The sequence below is a fragment of the Doryrhamphus excisus genome, linkage group LG13 (assembly GCF_037039965.1).
Source record: "Doryrhamphus excisus strain RoL-2023G ecotype Guam linkage group LG13, RoL_Dexc_Guam_v1.1, whole genome shotgun sequence".
In the NCBI taxonomy this organism is placed as follows: domain Eukaryota; kingdom Metazoa; phylum Chordata; class Actinopteri; order Syngnathiformes; family Syngnathidae; genus Doryrhamphus; species Doryrhamphus excisus.
Genome location: NC_136369.1, coordinates 19627066 through 19648655, shown reverse-complemented (window position 1 = coordinate 19648655; position 21590 = coordinate 19627066). Strand labels below are relative to the sequence as shown.

Below are 21590 nucleotides of genomic sequence, written 5' to 3'. Positions count from 1 at the left end.
ATTTTTATAAGTCTTATATTCATCTTATATTCTGGGTCTTGAGATTCATACGTGCAAACCAACATGCGACACCCAACGACTTCTCCCCAAGTGAGTCAGAGTTTTTCTTCCTGTCACACCCACCAGTCCAAAAAAAATACCTTGAAAAAAGAAGTGTTGTCCTATATTTGGGTCAGTACAGTACAGTACCTCCCACTACACTTTTCATGATTAAAGACCAACTTATCATTTATATATGCTGTGTGTATATATATATATATACGGGTATATACTATGTATCTATTAGAGTCTGACGGTTACTTTGATACTTGTGTAGTTATTTCTACTTCCATTATCTCCTCCCGTAGCAAGAATGAGTAAAGGAGCTAGCGAATACTTGCTAAGTCAATACACTGCATGCTCCAGACACAAAAGGTGTTTTTCACTCTTCACTTTCACTTTCAGTTGCACACATCAGATAAGTGATGAGTCAGCATTTTTCACACATACGCCAAACACTCCAAGCGGAGACAGAAATTTAAAAAATGTAAAAAAAAAAAAAAGAGCGGAGACGTGCTTCAATATCAAGGTTATCCTTCATGACGTAAAAAAAAAAAGCGTCCAAAAGGCGGAGCTTACTTGGCTGTCGTCGGTCATGTGATGGAGCGGCGGCGAGGGCAGCGTGCACACTTCTGGCTCACCACAGCTGTGTTTCCTGTAGACGACGTTTGGGTGTAAACATAAACATACAATCATCTTCCCTAACTTAAACCAAAGCTTCTATTTGTGTCATTTGTTTATTCGTGTGCTACTTCCTGTCTGCAGTTTTTCACGCGTATGCACGTTTTTTTATGATGACTAGACCTTTTCCCTGTTAGCTCCTTCAGGGCAACATTTGTCAAAATTATTATTTTTTTTAGACATATTCTATTTGAGAAAAATGCCAGAAATGCTGTGAAAATAGGAAAAATAATGTAAAATAGTATATATATTTTTAAGTCTGTCTTGATCTCTTTCCGATTAATTTATCTGATTAATCAAAATATTTATGGCTGATTGTTATCGATCTGGCACGGTGGTTGAGTGGTTAGCGTGCAGAGACCCGGGTTCAATTCCACCCTCGGCCATCTCTCTCCCCGTGCATGCAAGGGTTTTCTCCGACTCCAAATTGTCCACAGGTATGAATGTGAGTGTGAATGGTTGTTTGTCTATATGTGCCCTGTGATTGGCTGGCGAGTGTACCCCGCCTCTTGCCCAAAGACAGCTGGGATAGGCTCCAGCAAAAATGAATGAATGAATGTTATCGATGTCGGAGGCTAGTAGCCCAATCAGCCACACTGGTTTATCATTATATTTATCACTATACATGTTTGCATAATTGTGTATTGTGAATGAACACCATCAATACTGTATCAGCAGTACAGTAAAACATAAGGGAGTAGAACATAACGGGCCAACATTAAGAAAGTTGTCTTTTTTTTTTTTTCTCTCAAAACGTACCTTCTTTGCTTGACTGCGGCCACGAGATCCGGCCCAGAGAACATGGAGAAGAGACTGTCTCCATTGGCGGAGGACGTCTCATCGCTGGAGCTGGCGGAGTCTCCCTGATTGGCCGACCAGCTGCTGTTCACGGCCTCGCTGAGAAGACGCAAACATCAACAAGCGGTCATGTTAGCTGGAAAAGGAAGCCGACCTGACGGGTGTTCTTAGATGACGTTAAAGAAGGTGACACCCACCCCTCGCTGTAGTACTCGGGGTGGCCCCAGGTCCTGTGCTGCTCATCCGGCATGGGCCAGTTGCTGCGAGGGTTGCTAGGGCGACGGGGATGCTGCACCTGGCGCTTCTGCTGCATGGCCTGGCTGACCCCGGCGACGTAGCGGGCGAACTCCGGGTCAGAGCCGACTGTGGAAGAGGTTTGACTTTCAGACACGTTTTGCATAGACCACGTCAAACCGCGGCAGAGACTTGGCATTACCCGCGGGGTCGAAGGGCAGCGTGTCCCCCAGGACGCCAAACACGCCGTCGCTCTGCTCTCTGTTGGGCCACGTGTTGTTTCGCGGCCCCTGAGGTTTCTGGCCCAGCACCTCGGACATGACGCTGTCCATGTATGTGCTCACCAGGCCCAGACTGTACAAGTCTGAGCTCAGGTCCGGCAGCCCCGGGGAGCCCCCCCACTGGCCGATGGGACCCAGGGGTGACAACCCTCCAGGGGGTGCTTGCTGGCTAGATGTGCCGAGCCACTTGCTGGCCACTCTCTGCTGGGGTAGGACCTGTTGGGGTGTCTGTTGGGGAGGAAGCTGAGGGGGCGGCGGCTGCTGCTGCTGCTGCTGGCCAATGGGCTGCAAGAGGTGCTGGTAGTACTGGAGGGCCTGCGGGGAGGGCTGCTGGGGCGCAGGCGGGGGCGGCTGCTGTTGCGATGTCGCATTTGGCTGCTGCTTCTGAACTAATGTGGGAGCCTGAGCCTGGGGCTGGGGTAGGGTCTGGCTCAGGGGCGGCAGGGCGCTGTGAGATATACCCGGGGATGTCGGCGACGGTCCAGGCGGGGGTTTTAGCTCGGCTGGGTTTGCGGATGCCACAGAGTTCCTCCTCTTGACGAGGGGGGAGGCCTGCTGGGATTTGCCCATGTTGAACCCTGAGAGAAAGTCGATGACGTCCTGCATCTCTTGGTCGGTGGGGAGGTTCATGCCCTGGTCGTCGCAGCCTAGACCATTAGCCAGCGGGTTCTGCTGGCTGGCGTCGGGGGCGCAGGAGAGACCGCCCATCTGAAGGATGCTGTGCAGCCTCCCCTCGCTGCGGCCCAAACTCTTGGCCTTGTCCTCGGACCCGCCGCTGCTCAGCATGCTGCGGGAGGGGGTGGTGGGGATGGAGTAACTGCCCCCGCTGTTGGAGCTCGATGACGCCTTCTTGGTGAACTTGGACGTGAGCTTGGAGATGGTTTTGGGCAGGCCGCTAGAGGCCTTGGAGCTGGCGCCCGGCGGTAGATCCACATGGCCGCCGAAGTCCGGGCTCTCCCGCTGTAGTTGAATCTGAATAGTCGGCAAAGATTGTTCCCTTTGGAAAGAAGAATCATGTAATTATTAATAGTCGTTAACATTGAACTCATCAGCGTCTTTAATGCTGGCTCAGCAGTTTGCTCCTTACTGCTATTACAACATTGGTTCTGTCGCTGCTGTACTGGGAAATATAATATTCATAAAAGGCCTTGTGTTCAAAAAGATGGATGTTATCCTTTTCAGCTTTCTCATGCACTCCAGCACTTGTTGGAATGGAATTTGACTTCCATTTGACAATAATAAAATGTAATAATAAAAAATGTATAATAACAATCATTATGATCACAATAATAATAATAAAAATAATAATCATAATCATGATCACGATAATAATAAAAAATTAAAATTAATAAAAAAAAAAGTAAATAATAATAATAATATAAAATAACAAATAATCATCATCAGGATCACGATAATAATAAAAATTTAAAAATAATATAAGAAAATAAAATAAAAATATAAAAATAAATAATAATATAGTAATAATAATAAAATTATAATAATAATATAATAAAACAAAATAGCATAATAAAACAATAATCATCATCATCATGATCACAATAATAATATTAATAATAATCATCATCATGATAATAAAAAAATAAAAAATCATAATAATACAAATAATATATTAAAATAATAATCATCATAATAATAATCATAACAATCATAATCGCAATCACAATCACAATAACGGCTGGCCAAGGGGTAAGCACACAGGCCTCACAGCGAGGAGACCCGGGTTCAATCCCACCCTTGGCCATCTCCGTGTGGAGTTTGCATGTTCTCCCTGTGCATGCGTGAGTTTTCTCCGGGTACTCCGGTTTCCTCCCACATTCCAAAATTAGTTTGGTTATTTGGTTATTTGGTTTGGTTATAATTTGGTTATAATTTGGTTAATTAGCCACTCCAAATTGTCCATAGGTATGAATGTGAGTTTGAATGGTTGTTTGTCTATATGTGCCCTGTGATTGGCTGGTCACCAGTCCAGCGTGTACCCCGCCTTTCTCGGCCGAAGACAGCTGGGATAGGCTCCAGCACCCCTGCGACCCTCGTGAGGATAAGCGGTAGAAAATGAATGAATAATAATAATAATAATGTGACTCACTTCCTCTCCTTCCATCTATTGATGTCAAAGACTGCAGTGTAGAGCACATCAACGAGGCCCAGCGTCTTCTCTGGATCAAGGCTACGCTGGAGCAAAGACATTGTTGCCGGGTCTTCTTTCAGACACCTGCACACACACACACACACACACACACACATTATTTTATCAGTGTTCTTGTATCTCTTTCAGCTGCAACCGGTTTTATGTGTTCAGCCTCTTAAGTCGTGTCAGATGAGATTTTGTATCTTTTGTGCACGGGATAATGGCTTGCTCTCCTTGCTCTCACAAGGTCAACAAGTACAAAGGTTTGAGCGCAAAAGCTTTGCGAGTGGAGCTCCCGCCAAGAGGCTCTACGGATGATGTATATCTTTTAATATAGACACTCGGTAGAAGAAGGCGAGGAAGTGTCAGCAGACCCTGATAGCGTGATGATAAAACTGTGCACAGCATTGAACTCTTAACACAAAATAACCTGGAGTTACCTTGTAAACCCGCAAATCCTGCTTGGCGGCGCGGGCCTAGACAAACAGACAGCTGACACGGGATATTCAAAAATGAAGAGGAGCACAAAAAAAAAAAAAAAAAGACTTTCTAGAGCTCAGACTGGTTTCATGCATTGGCTGCCTCCATTCATCTCAGCTGTCCAGGCATGAAAAACAAACACACCCCTCCTCTAGTTCAAATTGTACTCCTATTAATCAGGAAGTTCATCATGTGTTTGGACTAAAACCTGAGCCTCCGGACACAAATTGAAGATCCTGAATGTCACATCCTGCTTTTTTTTTTAGTGTACACGGAAATCATCAGTCAACCACATGCTGTCACTTTGTTGACTTTTGTCCCTCGGCTCCCGCAAAAACTCACACACTCGTGCATTCAACTTGAACCGTAGCTCGAGGAAACGCACACATTTTGGACTCGCTCACCATGTGGAGGGGACCTGGACCACCAGCCTGGATCCTTCTAGGGTGATCTGAGGGGCGTAGGACTCCTTGTTCTCTATCTGAGCTGTATCAACCACCACCTGTGAAGACACACGCTAATCAGTAAGTCTGTTAGCTTGTCGATATTTTGGAAAACAGCGGGAAGGGATGAGGGACAAAATCTCGAAATGAGCCGGAAACAGCAAATAAGTTATTTCAAAGAGGCTTCGGCTCCTCCTGAACCTTCACAGCTGGGTCGAAAAGTGGGAGGGGTCTATTTCCTGCACTGTACTGCACTGCAGGAAGTTACCCCATTGTTATTATGAGGAAAGGGGGGGCAGGTGTATCCACGGAAACCGCAGGCTCCCTCCCTTATGAGGATTTAATGCTGACACACAGATTAGTGAGGACAGGAAGAAAAAGGGGGGGGGGATTCTTCCAGGAACTCCAAACAAATAGTTGTGTTTTTCTGGGAAGGTGACGATGTTACGACTGCATCGTAACGGCGAGTCGTGTGTCTGTTCTCATGTATTTACAAGGTTCTGTCAGGCAGATAAGGAGCGACACGGGCCCATCCATCATCATCATTCTTTTATAACAAGCTGGCATGGGAACACTCCCCTGACGGAGTACACACACACACACACACACATCAGACCACACAGACGAAATAAACACTGCAGGATAAACACACTAATGTTACTCTGCAAAGATTTTTTGGAGGGTGGAGAAGCCAGCACAGGCGAGCCCATCCTTCATCCAGATGTGGAGGGAACGTTTCTCTTTTGTGTCTCTGCGGTATTGGCTTACACGTTACAATGCAAGTTGTGGACCATATAGTCAATAGGGGTGTAAGAAAATATCGTTTCGGCGATATATCGCGATACTTCGTTCCGCATTTCAGTATGTGGAATCAAACTATGGAATGGATTGAGTAAGGACGTCAAACAATGCACAACGATGAGCCAATTCAAGAAACAATACAAGCAGTTGATGTTTGCTAAATACAAGGATGAAGAGTCTTGAACCAGTCATGATGTGCTATATATATCACTATATTGACACTTACTATGGTTATTAAATTAAATTAAATTAAGTTAAATTAAATTAAATTAAATTAAATTAAATTAAATTAAATTAAATTAAATTAAATTAAATTAAGAAAGCAGGAAGTGAACAAATGTAACAGTTACTGATTGTAAAAGTACCAGATGGAGGGGTAGGATTTAATAAGCTTTGCTTCTTCCTACTCCTTTTGGACATGTGGAACATGTCACCTCGTACTTCGGTATGTGACAAAAATAAATAAATAAATAACATATATATATTTTTTTTAATTAATAATAATATTTTTTATGGTAATTTATATAATACATTTTTAATAATAATTTAAAAAATTAAATTTAATTTTTTTATTAGTATATATAGTATTATTATATTATTAGGAAAGCAGGAAGTGAACAAATGTTACAGTTACTGTTGTAAAAGTACCAGTACTGGAACTGGGAACTGATTATGGGATGCACTCAATTGTAATATGAGGTAAAAGCGGAAGAAAATGAATGAATGAATGTTTTTATGGTTTTTTTTGTAAATTTAAAGATGGATGTTAAAGCTTTATTGATTCAAATGCTACACACGTTTTTACAGAGTAAAGTTTGTGATACAGCATAACGTACTGTTCTAATGGAATACAAATGTGTTTAGTAAGTTTAGTAATCTTTAACTACAAAAAAACAAAAAAAATATCGCCTTGTTAACAGTATCGTGATATATCGTATTGTGAGCCTAGTATCATGATACGTATCGTATTGCCAGATTCTTGCCAATACACACCCCTAATAGTCAAAATCCCCAGAAGAATACAGTGATGCCAGAACCATGAAGGTGTCAAACGGGGGGGGGGGGGGGGAGTGTGCTATCGCGGTTTCTGGTGGAAACGACATCATTGTGTACTCACCAGCCCAGCCTGAGCAAAGAGCAGCTGGACGGCCGTCTTGCAGGCCCCTCTCCAGCTGGATGGACACACCTGGTTGAGCACCTCGGTGACGGGGGAGTCGTCTCTGGGGGACACCCCATTTTGGCCCAGTGCCTCCTTAATGAGCTGCAGCATCGTTTGCTGACAAGTTTTTCCTCATTAATTATTGTGTCATAATTGAGAAAATGCACGGATTGGAATATGAACTTGGAAAACACGGCCGTACCATTTTCAGTTTGAGGTTCTCTGCCGCTGACTCGTTGAAGGAGACCCCTTTGAGGAAGTGAGAACCGATCTGCACCGGAATGGTGGGCAGCTCGCACTGGATGGGCTGGGAGGTGGTCTGCATCCTGCCCGCCTGCTGCGCCTCTGCTTCGCTGCAGCAGCCCTGCAACAGAAGAAACAAATCCAACATAGGTCAGTATATGCAAAGCTTTGTGTGATGGGGGATACATAAAAATTAGTGTAACCTCTCATAACTCGGGCTGTCAAACGACTAAAATGTTTTAATTACGGTTTTCAAATTCATCATGACGAATCACCGTTTGCAACTACGTCTGAAACATTCAAATTTCTATTGTATTTTATTGAAATAAAGTTAAAAGACACTTTAATCGTGTCATTATGAGCAGTAAGGGGTTGCATTCAAAGACACCGTAATTGTAATTCACATGTTTTGAGTTTATTTTCTGGGATTTCCGAGCATAGTTATATGAAAATATCCACTGTTTTTATTTGTTTTATTTAGACCACACAAACACATAGTATGTATAATAAAGAAATTGTGGTTTTCAGAGTGTCCCTGAATGCATCTCAAGGTCCTCTAGTGACAATGAGGACGTGTCGTTCCGATCCCAGGCAGACCTGAGACGCATTTATGAGTTGGAGATACGTATATGGTGTTGGAATCTAACTGCGGTTGATGCGTTCAGGTCAGAATAAGGTTTTAAAAACAGCGTCAAATGATTAAAATGTTTTAATTACGGTTTTCAAATTAATCATGACGAGTCACCGTTTGCAACTATGTCTGAAATATTCAAATTTCTATTGTATTTTATTGAAATAAAGTTAAAAGACACTTTAATCGTGTTATTATGAGCAGTAAGGAGTTGCATTCAAAGACACCGTAATTGTAATTCACATGTTTTGAGTTTATTTTCTGGGATTTCCGAGCAAAGTTATATGAAAATATCCACTGTTTTTATTTGTTTATTTAGAACACACAAACACATAGTATGTATAATAAAGAAATTGTGGTTTTCAGAGTGTCCCTGAATGCATCTCAAGGTCCTCTAGTGACAATGAGGAAGTGTGGTTCCGATCCCAGGCACTCTGGAGACGCGTTTATGAGTTGGAGATACGTATATGGTGTTGGAATCAAACTGCGGTTGATGCGTTCAGGTCAGAATAAGGTTCTAAAAAGTGGGTCAGACTCTATGGGGAGCTACACTGTGATAACATCATAACAGAGGTGTGGCTTGCCATGATGCATATGTGTTAATTACACACAAAAATTGGTTAATTCATGAAATGAATTACTAATAAGATAAGTCATAGCCCAGATTCCACGTATCCACTCGTGAGAGATGACCCACCTGCAAGGCCGCCTCCACGCATTTGGGGTTGAGGTGGAAGCCAGCCTTCAGCGCATACTCGCTGTGGCCCAGACTCTCCAGCGCCGCTTTGTACGCCTGCAGACGGGACGGAGAGACAAATCAATACAACTTCAAGTGACAAATACACCCGACACCTCCTTGATGCTCACCCGGTACAATTACGATTTACCTGTAACGCGTTGTCTGTCTTCATGCTGAGTTCCTTCAGCTGGTGTTCTGGGATGTTGGTGTTGTGGGAGCAGAAGAGCTGCTGAACCTGGAGGCCTGCCAGGCAGCCGTCACGACCCCGCTCTCTCAGTCTCGATGTGGCCTGGCGGGTACGGCAATATTCATAATGAATACAGTAATAGTCAAAAGTATGGTAACGGTTTTATTTCAGATCCCATAATCAGTTCCCAGTTCCACATGTCCAAAAGGAGTAGGAAGAAGCAAAGCTTATTAAATCCTACCCCTCCATCTGGTACTTTTACAATCAGTAACTGTTACATTTGTTCACTTCCTGCTTTCCTAATATAGTTGAAGTTTTTTTTCTTTTTTTCGTCACGTACCGAAGTACGAGGTGATGTGACCATACGATGGCATAAACAAGCAGTTGGTGTTTGCTAAATACAGATGAAGAGTGGATGAAGGGTGAAGAGTCTTGAACCAGTCATTATGTGCTATATATATCACTATATTGACACTTACTATGGTTAATAAAATAAAATAAAATAAAATAAAATAAAATAAAATAAAATAAAATAAAATAAAATAAAATAAAATAAAATAAAATAAAATAAAATAAAATAAAATAAAATAAAATAAAATAAAATAAAATAAAATAAAATAAAATAAAATAAAATAAAATTAAGACCGCTGGGATAGGCTCCAGCACCCCCGCAACCCTTGTGAGGAAAAAGTGGTAGAAAATGAATCATTAAATTAAATTAAATGACATAATGGGTACCATAGTAAGTGTCAATATAGTTACAGGAGAATAGACACTTCATGTCATTCAATGAGAAGGTATGTCCGGTACTTTGACTATGATACATAAACTATTTGTAGAATTGAGATTTGTTTCCAAAAGATTCTATTGCAATCTGAGATTTTTTTTTTTTTTTAATCATAGACATTCTCAGAATCAGGAACTGTTTTAGATGCTGAAACATGAGCGTAGGAGTCCTGGCCCTGTCTCTCTATATAACCCCCCCAGGCCGAGGCCTGACTCTGTAAATACTGTATCAGAGCACAGTTGACCCATCAAGTTACTGCAATGCTCTCTGTGTCATTGTACTGTTATAGTTTTACTGCGGATTACTACAGAATTTGGTATGTTTCATGTTTATTTAGCACCAGAAGACAATATTCTATGTGCCAAATCCTCTAAAATGGCGACTTTCAGTTTAGGTTACGTCGACATAAACGGGCTTCACTGTATACAATCTAGGCATTAAATGAACCAGATGGCCTGATAAACACAGCTGACAAGGTCACTCCCTTATATGGTCATAGAGGAAGTTACATGTAGACAACATACCTCCGCTGCACCTTTCCACGAGCGGGAGGCTTCCTCCAGCTCCGTCAGTGGCCCCATTTCTGCACTTTGGGAGCGGGCGTTGGCGGAGCGCTCCTGGGCCTGAGCCAGGGCCTCTGCCAGGCAGGACTGGGCCACGGGCTGGACCTTCTGCAGCGTCTGCGACAGGAACTGGAAGTGGACCTGCATCACTGTCAAGAAGCACCGGCCCAGTACCTGGAAGGAAGAGCAGCTGATTAACTTACAAAAAAAGACAATAAAGCTATTTTATTAACTCTGTTGTTATGTATATGTAATATATGCTGTACAGCAGGGGTCTCAAACACGTGGCCCGCAGGACACTAGTTTGAGGCCCCCGCCTTGATATGAAAGTTTAATGTTAGTGCGGCCCGCGCAAGTTTGATATGGATGCTGTATGGTATCATGTACCCAGAAAAAATTATTACGTTTGATTAATGTTCATGTTAAAGGTTAAATAACTGTTAATAGTTATCCTCCCTATCCGTGTGGAAGTGGTAAGTTTTTGGCTATTTAAGTTGAAAGGAAATAACTTGAAGGCTACCGTTTAGGTGGCTAGCTCTCTAGTTTGCGAGTTAGCATGTGTCTCAAGACCCTGCAGTTGCGCAATATGTTGTAAATAAAAAGAGTATAAATGTGACTATAGTCGTGTTTTGTCATGTCTACGGGGCTCTAATAATGCTTTGTTCATTTTAAATCTGAAAAAAAATAATTTGTCTACCCACCAACTATATGTGGTTTAAGTTTATTTTATTATTTGCCATTTTATTATTATTATTATATTTATTTATTACTGATTGATTTTCTTTATTCTTGATTTGTTTATTTTTCATCTTTTTTTGTGCAGAAAAATTAAGATATTTGAGAACAGTGGAATGTTTTATCAGAGCTTTTATTGTAGAAAATCGGAACCAAAGCACTGAAAAAGTTTGTATATTTTTCTGTTTTTAATAAATGCGTTTTTTTGTTTTTTTTTGGAAAACCTGATGCTGCCCAGCCTTGCCCAAACCCTAGCTCCAGTGGCCCCCAGGTAAATTGAGTTTGAGACCCCTGCTGTACAGTATGTAAAGAATGTGGGTATTTGTTGAAGGCAAAATTAAGTAATTTTACAATCTTTGAAAGCAAGCATTTTAATTGTGCTATTGTGTTGAAGCCCATCACCGATTTAAGCTTTTATCTTGCTGTCTGGCAAGCGTAAGACTAGAAACAGGACACCCCTCCACTTTCCCACAGTGACAGGCTTTTCATTCTCAGGAAGCTGCTGGAAATATCCCAGGGTAGTAAAAGACAAGAGACACACTGACTCATTTTTGGGGGTCCACACATAGCAGCCATGTTCAGTTCCCCCAATGATGAGGCCCGTGGGGGTGCACAGCAACTTGCATGTTACTTTACGTACTAAACCGAGCACGGTCACGCTAGTAAAACGTGTTTATTGACAAAAATGCCATACGAAATATACAACAACATGCGCATGGCAGATTTATTACCTTTTCCTGAACACTCTCAATTGTCCCGATGTTTTTTTTTTTCAATCTACAAAACGGCAATGGTTGCCCCTGAAGTATCAAGAGCTTTATCTACCTCTGTGTGTGCTTTAAAATGTTAGTTGTGATCCACAGCTGTTGGTGTGAAAGTGTTTGCTGCACTTGCTGTATTATTGTTTACAATAAACTCATCAGCGCTGCTATTACATTAGTAGTACTGTTGTTGAAGTGTTCATTCATTCATTCATTCATTTTCTACCGCTTATCCTCACAAGGGTCGCGGGCGTGCTGGAGCCTATCCCAGCTGTCTTCGGGCAAGAGAAGCGGGGTACACCCTGGACTGGTGGCCAGCCAATCACAGGGCACATATAGACAAACAACCATTCACACTCACATTCATACCTATGGACAATTGGGAGTCGCTAATTAACCTAGCATGTTTTTGGAATGCACAGGGAGAACATGCAAACTCCAGGGTGGAATTGAACCCTGGTCTCTTAGCTGTGAGGTCTGCTTGCTAACCACTTGACCACCGTGCCGCCCTGTTGAAGTGTTGTACTAAACAATATACATACAGCATAAGCTTTCAAATTTAGTAAATAACAATCAAACACGTTTAGGTCGACGAGTTTCAGGTATTTCATCCAGCAAACAAAATTCAGGCAGACAAATTCAGCATCATCGTGAATATCCAAGCGCCACAATTTGCTGTGCCTTATTAGGTATTATATGAAAAATATGCTGTATATATGTAATGTTTTCCCTATAGGCATAGCCTGGGAATAGAGTGTATGCCAAGCAGATACAAAACAGATGAGAGAGGGGGGGGGGGGGGGCTTGGATTGATTCCACCCAGCCAGACGAGAGGATGCATATGTCATCATTTTAACAACAGCTTGAGCACACAAGTAGACAGGATGACATGCAAGTGTTACAAAGTAATGCGCCGCAACAATGTAGAAGAAGAAAAAAAAAACATGAGACACGGCTCCGGCTCTAGATAATGGAGACCACATGTGATTGGCTGCGCGGTATCCCTCTAGGAGTCATGGAAAATATGAGGACGACAAAAAAAAAAACACAAAACAAACGACATAGCCAAAACGGCAACGGGCCTCTTTAGCCCAAATAAGGTCACTCGTGAAGTCGTCAACATTTTTATTCTTATGATTTTCCTCGGACACCTGCGGCATTGCTGCTGTGACTCCAGGAATGTCGTGATGCATGTGGATCAAGAGCGCCTTTTATCGTTACCAGATGGCCGCTCTCCTGACTCATTGTGAAGAAAAGCACATTGGTTCGCTTGCAAATGGTCATTTATAGGACCTTCCTCTTCATTCCTCTTTGTTAAGACATTTTGCAAAGACTCCGAGTACCTTACCATTTGGAGTTTGAACTTGGAGACTTTCTGTCATGTTGTTTGTGGTGCATATACATACACACACACACACGCCGAAAGTTTGTGGTAGAGGAACCTGACTAGTGCTGGTAATTATGCTAATGGTAATCGTTTTATTTAATTTGAAGATGCATCAGATTCCAATTGAGTGCATCCCATAATCAGTTCCCAGTTCCACATGTCCAAAAGGAGTAGGAAGAAGCAAAGCTTATTAAATCCTACCCCTCCATCTGGTACTTTTACAATCACTAACTGTTACATTTGTTCACTTCCTGCTTTCCTAATATCGTTTAATTTAAAAAATGTAAGATTAAATTTTTTGTAATTATTATTTTAAACATTATATAAATTATCATAAAAAATTATTATTATTAATTAAAAAAAATATATATTTTTTTTGTCACGTACCAAAGTACGAGGTGACATGTTCCACATGTCCAAAAGGAGTAGGAAGAAGCAAAGCTTATTAAATCATACACCTCCATCGGGTACTTTTACAACAGCAACTGTATATTTGTTCACTTCCTGCTTTCCTAATATAGTTAAAAAAATACATTTTTTTTATTTTTTTTATTATTATTTAAAAATATATATAAATTGTCATAAAAAAATATTATTAATTAAAAAAATATATAAATATATATATATATTTTTTGTCACATACCAAAGTACAAGGTGATATGTTCCACATGTCCAAAAGGAGTAGGTAGAAGCAAAACTTATTAAATCCTACCTCTCCATCTGGTACTTTTACAACAGTAACTGTTATATTTGTTCACTTTTTTTTTATTTTTGAAAAATTTGTATTATTTTAATTATTATTTAAATTATTATATAAATTATCATAAAATATTACTAATTATTTTAAATTATTTTTTTTTTGTTTGTTTTTTTTTGTCACGTACCAAAGTACTCGGTGATATGAGCATCCAATGCCATCATGGGTACCATAGTAAGTGTCAATATAGTGATATATATAGCACATCATGACTGGTTCAAGACTCTTCATCCTTGTATTTAGCAAACATCAACTGCTTCTATTGTTTCTTGAATTGGCTCATCGTTGTGCATTGTTTGATTTCCTTACTCAATCCATTCCATAGTTTGATTCCACATACTGAAATGCTATGGCTTTTTAACATAGTCCTAGCATAGAAGTGTTTATGATGTCACACAGATGTTGACATTTGATACGTTCGTTGTTATGTGATGCAATGACGCTTCCCTATGAAATGCTGTCCTAATTACTGCGTTCGTTTGAGTATTTTCTGCAGCCGTGATCCCGACCCTCCGCCGATTCCAGAGCCAGACTCTTTAAACATGATTTTGGATCAATTCAAGTCACATTCTCGTATGACTATGAGGGTAAAAAGTGCTTTGACCTGAAATTTCAGGGTGGTAAAGCACCAGAGGAAAGCCTCACATACCACAACTCCCTCATCTTACAATCGTATTTGTTCTTTTCTCTGACGTCCTCATCGTACAAACTGCTGCCAGACTGCATTCTTCCGCTCTGAGCAGACAAAAAGGAAAACCTTTTCACACTGTCGCAGAGGGGCTTCCTGAATTAGCACGCCGTTAGAATGTTGTTGATCATGGTGATTCTCTAAAGAAAGTCTTCTAAGGCTACTTCTGAATGTTTTTGTGTATGATTCACTTTGCAAGCATTAGATTTGGTACCAACAACTCAACCGCAGCAATATGGCTCATTGTCAAGTATCAGACATATCGCATGTATGCCTTCCGGCTTAAACAAATGCACCTCTATGCCCACGGCCAGACAGTCTACCTGTGCCAAGCCACGCGGTCCAAACTCTCACTGACTCGAGCTTCCTCTAATATTCATGGCGTGCATATCTGAAACCACAGAGAGTCACATTTAACAGACTGCGGTGCACAAGTGTTTCCTGTTTTGGGCAAAAGCCACATCCACAGTGGGCGCAGCAGTGCTCCCGGCTGTGTCCCCCCCCTACCTCCCTGACCACAGCTACTAAATACATGCCCGGGCATTGTGAGCATATTGAAAGCGCCAATTCCACAGGGGTTAAAATTCTGCACAGTGTAAAAGATTGTGGAGAATTCAGCGCGTTTTTCACACGGCGGCCTCAGGTCCTCGCACCACCTTAACACCGGGGGCCGGAGCGCCTGCTCCAAAACACTGATTCATCAAGTCATAGGACAAGAGTGAAGTCACGCATCGTAGCGAGGGCTAAAAAAAAATGATTGTTGATGACTAAGGACATCGTGCTTTTTTAACAGCAGCCTGTGGGTTCTTGTAGTTGGAGGTGACTGAACAGGGTTGGGTTGACAAAGTAAACAAGTCCACCTGCATAGCCACTAAACGCTAGCAACCAGACGACGATACGCAAGATTGACCGCATCAGTCAAACTTTATTTGACTGATTCAAAACAATGCAGGTTTGTTTGGAAGTCATAATTGACACAAATTGCCATTAACAATATTATTGTCAACATATTTGAGACCAAATTAATAATAATGCATCTTAATATAATGCAATTCATACTATCTGTCATATTATTAGTATCGACATTTGAGCTTTTTTTTTAGTTAAATTGATTTCTGCAATGAGCCACATTCCCTGCACGGTGGTGGTGTGGTTAGCGCGCAGGCCTCACAGCTAGGAGACCCGGGTTCAATTCCACCCTCGGCCATCTCTGTGTGGAGTTTGCATGTTCTCCCCGTGCATGCGTGGGTTTTCTCCGGGTACTCCGGTTTCCCCCCACATTCCAAAAACATGCTAGGTTAATTAGCGACTCCAAATTGTCCATAGGTATGAATGTGAGTGTGAATGGTTGTTTGTCTATATGTGCCCTGGGATTGGTTGGCCACCAGTCCAAGGTGTACCCCGCCTCTCTCGCCCCAAGACAGCTGGGATAGGCTCCAGCACCCCCCACGTGAGGATAAGCGCTGCTTAACTGCTTGTTGACGTTTGCCTTGTTTTCAACTACTGAATGTCTTTATTCAACACACCATGCACACTCGCACATTTAGGCAATTTCCAGATGCACTTTGCATTTTTGGTCTTTGTTTTATTTGTATGTGTTATTTTAATTGAACAAGGCTGCGCGGCGATTGAGTGGTTAGCACGTAGGCCATGCAGCTAGGAGACCTGAGTTTGATTCCATCCATGTCCTTTTGATCGGACTAATATTAAGCAACTTTGATCAAGTAGACTTGTAGACTTGCTTTATGAAAAATTTGACGGCGGAAAAAAACAGCCACACGTCACTCCCTGACACTGGCAACTCCGAGGAAGGGTGGATTGCAAGGTTTATGAACCTTGTATGTGAGCTTCCAATAAAGCCTTAGACACTGCCACTTTAATAATATTACTATATTATCATTCCGTGTAGCGATACCATAAGCTATGTCCTTGTGAAACAGATTTTCTCCAAAACAAAGAAATATCGTCACATTTTAATCTCACGAGAACTTGATACCCCTATATTAACGCCAAACCTCAAATAAATATCAGGTGATGACTTCCTTTACTAAGACGTCATTGTCATCGGAAACACTGCTTATACATAAGATGTGGCATCTGTAAAGCAGACGTTTACAGTAAAGTTTCAAAGAAAAATATTTGCTTTCACATGAATGCAAATAAAGGCCACACCTGGAATAAATGCATAGTACTTTTGTTAAGTAAACGTGTGTATGTGCCCCGGGGTATTATATTTTCATATTGCTGTTATCCTGCCATGCCCTTTTGCCAACTTTCAATGAACTGGAACATGAAGAAGAAGAACAAAAGTGGAACCCTGGTTAGAACTAAAATACTGGACCGGATCGCTGCGATATATTAACAAATCAAAACACCTCAGCATTTGCACGCCATTTCCCGAGGGCACCTACCTCGACATCCTGCAGGTTGAAGTCGTTCTGATCCTTGAAGTTGGCGGCTCCGGCGCTCAGCTCCATGAGCATCTTGGCGATCTCCGGCTTGATGGCCGCCGTCAGCCTGCTGGCTGCCTCCATGACGTGTTCCTGCACGTCCTTCAGTTGCATAGCTGCTTTGGAGTAGTGAGAGTTCCTGAACACGCTGCTGAACAGGTCTGTGAGGAAGGCGCTGGCCCGGCAGAACACGTTGAGGGCGTCCAAGTACTTGGAGATGCCTTGCTGGATGTCTGCGACCGCAGTGGTGGCGGCGGAGGAGGAGGAGGTGGTGGTGGAGGAGGAGGGAGGCGGGTGGCAGCCGCCAGGCATTCCCATGGGCGAAGACGCCACGCAAGAGGAGGCCAAGGAGGCGCTGAGGGTCCGGCTCAACTCAGGCATCTGGTACTGCTGGTGCTGTTGCACTTTCTGCTTGGACCCGCCGAGCAAAAAGCGACGCTTGTAGTCCATTTTACTTTGCTGCGCACTGCAACAATACATAGGTGGTGCGCCGGCACCGGAAGATCCTGTTTCTGTTTTCTGTTTGGCTTTCCCACAGTGTGCTCTTGACTGAAGCAGAAAACACTTAAAGCCACAGTCCTGACGCTGTCCAGGTCACGTAAAAAGACAGCTGAAGGAGTCCGCCTGCCAGAGGCTCATCTCAGAGTGCCTGGCCGAGGCCAAAGCGGGAGTGGCTGAGGTCGGAGGGCAACCAGAGGGGCCGGGAGCCGCTGTGAAGTGCTTACACGCAGCCCAGCTGCAGATCCATCAGGCGGAGCGCGAGTCTGTTCCAGCCTCAAAACTAACTAGCGATGCTAAAAGTGGTACTAGAGCCAAGCTGTAAAGTGCATTAGCTTTCCTTCAGAATGGAGAAAAAGATCATTCTTCATACAGTCTATAGCGTATAAACACTTTGTACATATAGAAATCTTTAGCGCACTTCACTAATGAAAGTAGAAAATCACTTTCCAGGTTGAAAGCAAAAATTAGCAAAACTAAACACTGGTCAACAGTATGGAGAGCAAAGAGTTACAAAAGTAAAAAACAAAAAAAAAAACATGCAAATAGACGCTGGATGCTGGGGATGAGGCTCAGACGCTAGCTTGACGGATCCAGTCCGTCTGGAGATGCTGCTCTGAAAAGCACGGCTCTGTGTGTCCCCCCCCACCGCCGGCTTCCTGCTTCTCCCGTGTCCAAGTGCCGGCTGAGGTAGGTGGAACTCGCCGCGGAAACGAAATGTGCTTCCAGATGATGCCGCTCTCTGCGGATGCAGATTGGAAGTGGCAAAGAGCACAAATGTATCTGTAAGGCCTCTAGGTCATTTCCTAAGGGAGGAAAAGGGAAGAGACAAAGAAGAAGAGAAGGTTACCGACACGTCAGGCAGGAAGGATGAGCTTCATTTTGGGCCCAAAATAAACCGGACTGCCTTTTCCCGTGTCAAAATATAGGGCCCATGTGACTTCGATGAAACTAACGGGTTCATAAAAACATTTTGAGAACCATAACAGAGAAACAAACACGTATTTAGATGTTTGTTATTGGTAAGGAAGAAAACTAGACATTAGCCACGTTTACATGAGGAGTTTTTCTCTTTCCGAATGACCTTTCCGAAAGCAATGGTATACATGGAAAGGAATATTCCAATCGAGTGTCTACATGCGCCGCTATAATCAACCAGAATAGTCAATGGGGCATGCCCAGTAAAAACGTAAACATCAACATCACGTGATACCGACTTCCTCGAGTTTTTCTTTCACTTGTTGGAATAACTCTGTATTGCCAGTTTTTCCTTCGTCCAGTCTTGAAATTTAGTTTGAATCTAAAACAGGGGTCTCAAACACGCGGCCCGCGGGCCAAATGTGGCCCGCAGGACACTAGTTTGAGGCCCCCGCCTTGATATGAAAGTTTAATGTTAGTGCGGCCTGCGCAAGTTTGATATGGATGCTGTATGGTATCATGTACCCAGAAAAAATTATTACGTTTGATTAACGTTCATGTTAAAGGTTAAATAACTGTTAATAGTTATCCTCCCTATGCGTGTGGAAGTGGTAAGTTTTTGGCTATTTAAGTTTAAAGGAAATAACTTGGAGGCTACCGTTTAGGTCGCTAGCTCTCTAGTTTGCGAGTTAGCATGTGTCTCAAGACCCTGCAGTTGCGCAATATGTTGTAAATAAAAAAAGAGTATAAATGAAAAAATCTGAAAAAAATAATTTGTCTACCCACCAACTATATGTGGTTTCTCAAGTTTTTATTATTTGCCGTTTTATTATTATTATTATATTTATTTATTTATTACTGATTGATTGATTTTCTTTATTCTTGATTTGTTTATTTATTTTTCATCTTATTTTGTGTAGAAAAATAAAAATTAAGATATTTGAGAACAGTGGAATGTTTTATCAGAGCTTTTATTGTAGAATATATTTTTAATTTTTTTGTTTTAATAAATGCGTTTTTTTTGGGGGGGGGGGGGACCTGATGCGGCCCAGTCTCACCCACACTCGAGCTCCAGTGGCCCCCAAGTAAATTGAGTTTGAGACCCCCGATATAAAACAAACTTTGCTTAGCAGTCCAGTGCCGATTGCTCGCCTCCATTTTTTTAATCGAAGAACATCTTGAGCTGCGTGTTACATCATATCTCAGCATTCGCTGAAAAAACGCACAGGAATAGATAAAGTTTATTTTATAATTAAACTTGGGACATGTTTTATATAGATATATATTTTCTTTTTGAATAAAAGTGGACTTGTGAATGGCGTATAGAAGGGTTTAGATTCTGTTCCACAGATGGCGCTAATGCACACCAAAGCTGCTTGCCAACCGCCAATAAACAACAGAAGAAGAAAAACACCAGGAAGAAGAACACAGTCTGACAACTTTCCGATTGAGCGGGTACAAGATACCTCAATCGGATTGGGGAAAGGAGTATTCCACCCCTGGGAATACGGTTATATATTCATTGGGATTGGCACTTTTCTTTGGGAATGTGGTGTATACAAAGGTTACATTCTTTCCGTTTGAGCAAATAACCCGAATGGAATTGGAATATTTGTGTCCATGTAAACATGGCTACTGTTGGTGTAAGAAATGATGTCGGTTATTGTCTGTCATGCCCCCCGTCAGGCAACAGATTTGAAATACTATTGATATACTATTGGTATACTACTGATCAAATTGATTTATTTAGCTGTAGTGTACAGACTGAAGTACAGGTGACACTCTTATTTTGTTACTGCAATGTGGTGCACATCTGTGTTATTTGGAAGTGTTCTTTGATATTTGTGAAAAATACTAGTATATGGAGCCTTTTTCTTGTCATACCATGCGTCTTCCCACTATGTATGCTCACATTATACAGCTGTGAATTGCTTTTCTGTTTCGGGGAAGCACACAGAGCGTCACTTTTGTCCCTCCATGCTGAGGTCACCAGTTTCCCGCTGCCCTCTCTTTTCCACTCGCACGGCGACAGACGAGGGCGGACGCGCCACACACTGTTTGGGAAAGGAAGTGAGGTCTTAAGGTCGGCAGAATGTTGTCGGGATGCGGTGTGTAATGGAAGGCACGCAGCTTGCAGGGACAACACAGTGTGTCCCCCCCACACCCGCCCACCACCCTTTGCAAAGCAGTCTACATCCCAAAACATAGCCGCTTCCGGATTGGTGCTAGAAGCTAGCAAAATCTGTTCTTTGCACTACTATTCATCCAATAAATATATGTGATGATGTACTTTGACTATGATAGCTAGAGCTCCATGACTAAATGATTTCAGAATTATTTACTTTTTATAACAAAATCCATCAGCTGACTTCTGTTTTCCGTCAGATATCGCTCTTGAGTCCAGCGCGAAAGACTCGCCGTGCATGGCTTTCGTCTTTTTGAATGACACGATTGTGACTACTGTTACAATATGTCGCTCAGTGTCATCCCAACAATGGCTCCCTTACAAGAATGCGTCTTTTTGCAGCTGCTGAACATTGACAAAGTGAGATGTGGTCATCGTCTACAAATGTGCAAACTACTCTGCACAACTAAGCTGATATTTTACTACCGTGTTTGCACAGTACACGGTGTACTGTTTGGAGAACCTGGTCAACAATATTAAATGGGTGACATGAACCAGTGCTGGTGGTTCATTGCTGGAGAATACATGCTGGAGATGACATAAATAAATACACATCAGTGTTTCCTTCACCATTATATTACATAGACTATTTTATTTTGAATATTGTGCGTGCTTAAGCTGTTGTTTTGCTTAGCTCCACAATAGCCACGTTTACATGGACCCAAATATTCCAATTCCATTCGGGTTATTAATGTAACCTTTGTATACACCTCATTCCCAAAGAAAAGTGCCAATCCGAATGAATCCGATTGAGGTATCTTGTACCCGCTCAAACGGAAAGTTGTCACGGTGCGTTCTTCGTCCTGGTGTTTTTCTTCTTCTGTTGTTCATTGGCGGTTGGCAAGCAGCTTTGGTGTGCATTAGCGCCATCTGTGGAACAGAATCTAAACCCTTCTATACGCCATTCACAAGTCCACTTTTATTAAAAAAAAGAAACTATATATCTAAACATGTCCCGTGTTTAATTATAAAATATTAGCAAGATTGAACTTTTCC

At 42.1% G+C, this 21590-nt stretch overlaps 1 protein-coding gene across 3 annotated transcripts in view; it reads right to left on the bottom strand.

Annotated features, from left to right (window-relative positions):
• The window catches only part of garre1 (granule associated Rac and RHOG effector 1), a 39216-nt gene that overhangs the window by 4911 nt on the left and 12715 nt on the right, over positions 1-21590 (bottom strand). For all 3 annotated transcript variants that reach the window (XR_013629684.1, XM_058088843.2, XM_058088842.2), the window contains exons 2-13: positions 16955-18297; positions 10177-10389; positions 8827-8967; positions 8637-8732; positions 7268-7429; positions 7024-7182; positions 5067-5164; positions 4141-4266; positions 1955-3030; positions 1716-1881; positions 1480-1617; positions 619-694 (exon numbers count right to left, since the gene is read on the bottom strand). Coding sequence is in view for 2 of the 3 variants with exons in the window: in XM_058088843.2 (XP_057944826.2) it covers positions 619-694; positions 1480-1617; positions 1716-1881; positions 1955-3030; positions 4141-4266; positions 5067-5164; positions 7024-7182; positions 7268-7429; positions 8637-8732; positions 8827-8967; positions 10177-10389; positions 16955-17473 (2970 nt within the window). In the remaining variant the exon portion in view is untranslated. The remainder of the gene's footprint in view (positions 1-618; positions 695-1479; positions 1618-1715; positions 1882-1954; positions 3031-4140; positions 4267-5066; positions 5165-7023; positions 7183-7267; positions 7430-8636; positions 8733-8826; positions 8968-10176; positions 10390-16954; positions 18298-21590) is intronic.